Below are 7,334 nucleotides of genomic sequence, written 5' to 3'. Positions count from 1 at the left end.
TACTCTCAGTGAATATCCGTACATCACGATGAACAAGACAAAATAAGGCAAATTCATCCAAAACTGGAACCCCATAATAAAGACAAATAAAACTAATGTAGCGACAATGAATACTTATACTGCCAAGAGTGTAGATCTATAGATATTATTACTATTGATTATTTTAGACAGTGATGGGATAGTGCAATGCACTTGCATTTAAACAGAACCTTAATCGCAGCAAGTGCCAATTCATTAATCATTTCTTTCAAGTAATATTAGAAACGGAAACGTCAAGTAGTTTAGTCAGCAATCATTATACGGTTACAGGACGCAACGTGCTTGTAATTTGAACCCATTTAAAACACAACAAGTTCACATATTTAAACGAAATGGTCCTACGCTGATACGCCAAATTAAGTTGCTATGAGTAATACTGCAAATCGCAAAACCATAAACCTCAAGAAATAACGTATTGACAATGTAACAGTCATTCGCGTATTGAATCTATTAGTAGCATACCTCAGATAGGACAACTCCTAGGCATAATGTCAAAATATCGAAGATTTGTGTCCGACTTTGCCAACATACCATATTCTTATTAAGCCTGTTCAGATAAGGTAATACCATCAAGGATCGCAAAAAAAAAGACGCCCCTTTTCATCTTCATGAACTTTAGTCGAAAGTTTTGTCTTCAAACACGACCAATGAAAAAACAACATCAGATCTTAACTGATCAACAACGCTGAAAGAGTAATAGCATTTGCAAGTTGACATTTGACATTCAAGGGGATTAAATAATCTGCCATAGATTAAAAATGCCTTTGAATAAATGTCTACTAACAAAGATTCGAGGAAGTAAACCACAATAAATGTTGTGGACTACTTTTCTATTAACAAGCAGGAAATTAGTTGATGATTCACGAAATAGTATAAAGAAGAAAATTACAGAACACAACAGAAGATTTCGAATAATAAGTTTTTATTCACAATCAAAAAGAAATCATGATCAAAGTTTAGATAAATAATAGTAGACGTAGCCTAGGAAGTAATTTTGGTCACCTATAGATTTGGTCGATGTAAAGTTTTTCAATGAGATATATGCGGATTGAGTATGACAGTGACTAAACAGGTTCTTGAAATTGCAGAAAGTTCAATCTATACCAAAAACCGCAGTTGATAACGTCTCTAAAGCAATTAGGAAATGAGTGCTATCATGATTTGTAATGCAAAATATATTATCACAAATAATGGGTTTCTATTTAAAAGTAGCATTTTAAAAGCATGGTTAGGATTAATTCTCTGTCTATCTTCTTTATGACCATGCTTTCTAGATAAACCGTGCCACTAGGTATTAAACTTCATGCTCTCAACTCTCTTCCTTGTTTACTCGAATCAAGTTTTTACACATTACTATGGAAATCTTCTAAAAATGTGGTTTTAATGGATTCAAGTCTCACACAGTGGCTTTCGATGCCTTTCATCTACAGCAAAAAAAGTATGGTTTGGAAGAGTAGACAACAAGCACTTTATATTTTTTATACTCCTCGATTAATCCCTACGATGTGCATAAATACTGGGGGAATACTGGGGAAATTTTAAAATTGGTATTGGATGAAATGAGCTGAGAACCACTGTATATTGACCATATAAAAGAGATTTGTACATTATAAATATAGGGAATTAATATCCCCTACAACTATATCTATAATTAGGTATTACTTCTTAAAATTCTTAAGTTAAGAGAAGTTGAAATAGGTGCTGATCCTTTAGGCCAGGCGGTCCAGATCAGATGCGATCGCGGGCCAATACAAATTACTGTACAGATTGGAGGGCCGCAGAAATAAATACATACATACGTTAATAGTTATTATAAATACGGTTATAATGTTAAATCTAGTTTTTTATCATAAAAATAAAGTATTGTGGTTTTACCAGCACACCAAAATAATATTTGAGTAATTGCAGTAGACTAAAAACATGTCGCGAACCGCATAAACATTAGCCACGGGCCGTACTTTGGATAGCCCTGATTTAGGCGATATTTTTTTGTTATAAAAACAGCGATGCATCACATTAAGCTGTGCGGTGTAGGTTTTTTGATAGAATCAGCGGCTTGTTGATAGATATAAACATTGGTAGGAACATTTTTAAGAGAACAAAATATATTATCTTATAAATACAGAATAAAAATATATCCTATAGGTTGCAACAAATTTATCGACTTCCCAAAAGTACATTTCTTTTGTGAAGTTATTCATTAAAGATTTAACCCATTTTAAAAATCTACTAGATTTTTTATTTTTTACCAAAACAGTAGGAAATTAAGCATAGCCTCTAACTTTATGCTGCTACAGCTGTTATTTTACGAATTTTTATTTGTTGCTTTTATTGTGCATTTTGTTTACAAACAATGCATTTTTGGCTTTCAATAAACCGGTCATTTTGACCGGTGCTTACATACCAATTCTGTTAAATAGTTAAAATAAGACTACATATCTGAACAACTATTATTATTATTCATACGTCAATATGACTAATAATTAATAAATGTTAATGTTAAATGTTATTAATATTTTTATAAACATTTTTTTGTTTGATTATAATCCTGCTAGTCTTACATACTTGTGCCTTCGTTAAGAAACATTTTAAAAACGAATATATGTACATATGTAAAAATAAATATGACGTAACATAATGTTTTTATGTTTAAAAATACCTTATTATTTAGCACATTTGTTGTTTAGCCAGTTTGCATATTTTAATTGTTAGGATTAGTTCGGTTTTGCACATAGTGTGAATTTCTTAAGGGGCGACATATAATATCTTAGAGTGGTGAATTATTTAACAGATAAGTAAATAAACTTTAACATCTTTTATTCTGTTAATTTCATATCTTTTCGTTAGTTATTCGAATAAAAAATAATTAAATATTAAAGAAAATAAATTTTATATTATTTAGTGAAGTTAAAGTTCTTTATTACCTAATTAATTAAAAATTTATGAAAGAATAGTGAAAAGAGAAAATGTCAAAAATGTATAATTCTTCTTTGTTATACGCGTATATTCGTGGTAGTATTAAGTGTAGCTATCTCGCTTTCACATTTGTGCTATTCTTACATGCTATTAAAAAAATTTCATGGTGAAGTTTTAATTTTTGTTTTTATTTAATAATATTAAAATTATAGTGGCTATAGACGGCTTTGGTGTATACGATGTCCTGAAATTTGTGGTAAAGTATTTACAAATTTTATATGTTTTCTATGTAAATAATTTTTCTGTTTTTATAATTAGGTCTAATTGAACTTGTGCAGTTAAGTGTAAAGTGTTTGAATAAAATAATTTAATACGTGCTTATTAGCACCAATTTCAAAATAACAACTCATTCAGTAACTTGTATATATAAGATTAATTTTAATTATTCGCTACAATTATTATACAACATTTTGTCCAAAACTATGAGATTTATAAGTAAAATGATCCTGACCGCGAAAAGTGCTAACAAACCTTTCTCATGCAACGCGGCATACATCCGTATATATGTATATATGCTAAATTTATTGACTACTAAATGCACACTATCCAAAACTATGAGATTTATAAGTATAATGATCCTGACTCTGAAAAGTGCTAGCAAACCTTTCTCATGCAACGCGTCATACATCCATATATATGTATATATGATAAATTTATTGACTACTAAATGCACACTATCGGTTCAAACACCTTTGCTAATTGTTGATTATTATAAATTATAATTGTCCATAGATTGTAAGCTCTATCCAACTATAATTATTAATGTCAATTTATGCATTGCTAGGCACAACAAAAAATATATTAAGCTTAAAACTAAGATTTATTTTGCACGAAAAATTGGCATAAATCTCTATACTCAACAAAAATCTGTATATCTCTATAAAAAAAATATTTACATTGTTAAAGTTTTGTAAAACATTTCTTTTACATAAAGTTTTGTGTTAATTTTTCGTGTGAATTCGATGTTAGAACTATGGTTTAGAAATAATTCTTACATATCATATCTCAACGAAAATTTACTGACAAGACTTTTTTATTAGACAGATTTTGTTTAATAACTTAATTTGGGTGTGCCTTCACTTGAAGAGTGTGACTTGCCTTTTAGTTGCTATTTTTGATCGTAGCAATACATATCCTTAATAGTTGCGAAATACACATACCAAACTTACAAATAAAAAAAACACTTTAATTTCGTCACTTTTAATACAGCTGACCCTTTTCTGCAACTTACCACCTCTTTAGAAGTGATTTCTTCAACTCACGTAGCTTAAAAATATTTACCGATTCAATGATCGTAAGTTCGTTCGGACACACGACATATTAACTATTTTTTATTAGACAAATCGTACATAACTTATCTTGGGTGTGGCCTTGATTTGAAGAGTGTGACTTACCTTTTAGTAAGTCTATTTTTGATAGAAGTAATCCTTAGTAGTTGGAAAATACACCTACCAAACTTACAAATAAAAAAAGGTTTTCAATTTCGTCACTAATTTATCGCCTTGATTGAAGTAATTCTTTCAACTTACACAACTTAAAATTTTTCACCGACGCACTTAATCAATAATCGTTTGAAAACGACGTATTAACTATTTTTCATTTGTTAAAACTTACACAACAACTTACCTTGGATCTCGACTCAACTTGAAAAGTATGACTTTCCTTTTAGCTGCTCGTTTACAGTAATATATGGTATACTCTTAGTAGTTGCGAAATACACCTACCAAAGTCACAAATAAAAAAAATTAGTTTATTAAATTCATCAATTCTAATACAACTGAACCTCTTCTGCAGCTTTTCACCTCTTATAAAATGATTCTTTAACTTACGCAGCTTATAACTATTCACCGAATAGTCTACTACTCAAAGAATCTTTCGTTCAGTTCGTTAAAAAATCATGTATTAACTATTTTTTATTAAACAAATCTTACATTACTTACAGTGGGTATGGATTCAACATAAAAAGTGTGCCTTTCCTTTTAGCTGCTATTTTTGGTAGCAATAAAATATATCCTTAGTAATTGCGAAATAAATCTGTCAAAGTCAAAGCTATTAATTTCATCACTTTTAATATAACAGAACCTGAACTGCAGCTTACCAATTCTTATGAAGTGATTCCTTCCACTCACGCAGCTTAAAACTATTCAACGACGCACTACCCCAATAATCGTTCGTTAAGTTCATGCAAAACTACCGTTTATGATTATTCATTAATGAACACTGTCACGGGTGTATTTAAATGTATCAGCTGTCTAAAATGTTAATCTATGGATAATAAGCTCTTTATTTCGAGGAACTGCACTTGATATCCCCACACACCTTTTAAAATTTTATTAGACTGCAAAGTATTTAATTAACGACGAAACTAAACTTTATATTAAAAAAAAATATGTTTTCTATTTGGTTTTATTTTAACTTAGTAGGTTTATATAAACTAAATAAGTATGTGTTTAAATTAAGAAGAAAATATAAATGTTTTTAATGTAATTCTAAAGTTTCCGTTAATTTTTGTTATTCGTTTTGTACTTGGGTCTTTTAAAGTATTCCATAATGGGTTTCATTTTACCAGTAGTTAGTATTGTTTTTTTTTTCTTGTAAATGACTGTCCTTAAATTTTTTAATTTATAATATTATTTTATTTTATTTCGCAGATAACTTTTAGTGCTGGAATCTATACCGGTGTCTACATAAGCCAGAACTATGACGTAAGCTTTTCTATAAATATTTTCTTAAATATAAGTAAGAAAAAAAATTTTTTTAATTTCTTTTAGGTACCACGGGTAGACCAACCTTCAAAATTTATTGAAAGGATCAAGGAAATTGCCAATGATCACAAGAAAAAGTAATTTTATGGAGAAACCGTTTATTTTAAGCATTGTTAAGAATATGAAATACAACTCATTAACATCATGTGCTTTACATTGAATTTCTTGGCGAGATTACTGAGATTATGATTACTGTCATTAAAGTCACGTCAATGAGAATATAATATAGCCTAGTATTTTCCAAACGAAATATGTGTTATAGGCAGAGATGAGATAAAATACTTTAAAAGACCCAAAATGTGTAAATTATAGTCTAATTTAATTCATATAATTCATTTATAATTTATAAATGAATTAATAAAATATGAAAATAATTTCCACCTGATCCGTCCAAAATCATAACAGTCAATCAAATGAAACCCTTACTAGACGGTTGGCAGTTGTGGAAAAATTCATTTCATTTGCAATATTCATTTTACACTTAACGAATAAATCACAACAATAAAAATATTTTAAACTAACATTCATTCTAATTTTATTACTATCAAAACTGCACACTCAATATATTGATATATGTATATATATTAATCATAATCATAATAAGAAACTCAACTTGCTTAACAGAAATAAGATATATACTGTTGTTGCTTATAAGATAAATATCAAAACAGGTCTCTGTTCATTCTACATAAGTTTGTATTAAAAAAAATGAATGACCATCTGGCATTCTATGTAAAACTATATACGAAAATAGAAATCTAATAAATTGTATTCAAACTTGTATTTGCAGTTCTTTTGATATATATAGTTGAGCCTTTATATGCGGAAACCATACTGATCATTTTACGAATCGCCACAATATTTGTATAGTAGAAAGGATATCCTTAGCCACTGTTAGTTTTAGCTTGACTAACGCGAATGCATGGTCATCCCCAGTGTATTATCGAAAGCCGGGTGGACTAAATAATAAAATAACAATCATTAGAATTATTTTATAATCATAAATGCGAGGGCTACCGAAATATCATATGAATTAGATTTTGAATTATGAAAGTAAAACTGTTTTAAGTGAAAGTTCTAATTAAAACGAAATATTGCTTATTAAAGCTGCAGCAACATATTTTTTAAAAAATTTTTGTACGTACAGAATTAAAAAAAATATGCTTGGTTGTCATACAAATAAAATTAGGTATAGTTTTAGGAATATTTTTAGTTTGAAATTCTAGTGGTTTTAGTGCCTCGATACATAAGACTTATTCCACTGATTAAAAACGGTTTTATAACACTTTTTGCACAGTTTAGTTAGTTTTTAGAATCTAAAGAAATGCTTTTAAAGTAGTTAAAATACGAGGTGACATCAATATATTAAAAAATTATTTAAATTAAATCGATCCTTTTCTTGCACTCAACAAAAACGGTTTTTAGGTAATTTTTAATGCGACAGATTCAGCTAAAAATAAATATTTTTGGTCAACAAGTGCATGAAATGGCCAGTTAAAACCAAAATAATACTCAAAATATGTACTTATACAGTAGGTTTTACAGTTATAAGTA

The 7,334-nt window shown here is 28.9% G+C and overlaps 1 protein-coding gene and 1 long non-coding RNA gene across 2 annotated transcripts; one reads left to right on the top strand and one right to left on the bottom strand.

Annotated features, from left to right (window-relative positions):
- Nucleotides 1-2,709: 2,709 nt before the first annotated feature.
- On the top strand, nucleotides 2,710-6,301 carry LOC119672824. The gene is made up of 4 exons (XM_038083969.1): nucleotides 2,710-2,834; nucleotides 3,168-3,211; nucleotides 5,667-5,720; nucleotides 5,787-6,301. Coding segments are annotated over exons 1-4 (174 nt in total). The 5' UTR covers nucleotides 2,710-2,833; the 3' UTR covers nucleotides 5,862-6,301.
- LOC119672825 lies at nucleotides 4,197-5,368 on the bottom strand. The gene is made up of 3 exons (XR_005251956.1): nucleotides 5,114-5,368; nucleotides 4,956-5,049; nucleotides 4,197-4,735 (listed from the first exon to the last, which is right to left on the bottom strand). It is a non-coding gene; the product is annotated as an uncharacterized LOC119672825 (long non-coding RNA).
- Nucleotides 6,302-7,334: the final 1,033 nt, after the last annotated feature.

Source organism: Teleopsis dalmanni, chromosome 1 (assembly GCF_002237135.1).
Source record: "Teleopsis dalmanni isolate 2A chromosome 1, ASM223713v2, whole genome shotgun sequence".
Classification (NCBI taxonomy): domain Eukaryota; kingdom Metazoa; phylum Arthropoda; class Insecta; order Diptera; family Diopsidae; genus Teleopsis; species Teleopsis dalmanni.
Note: the sequence above shows the minus strand (reverse complement) of the source record. Positions and strands in the feature narration are given on the sequence as shown.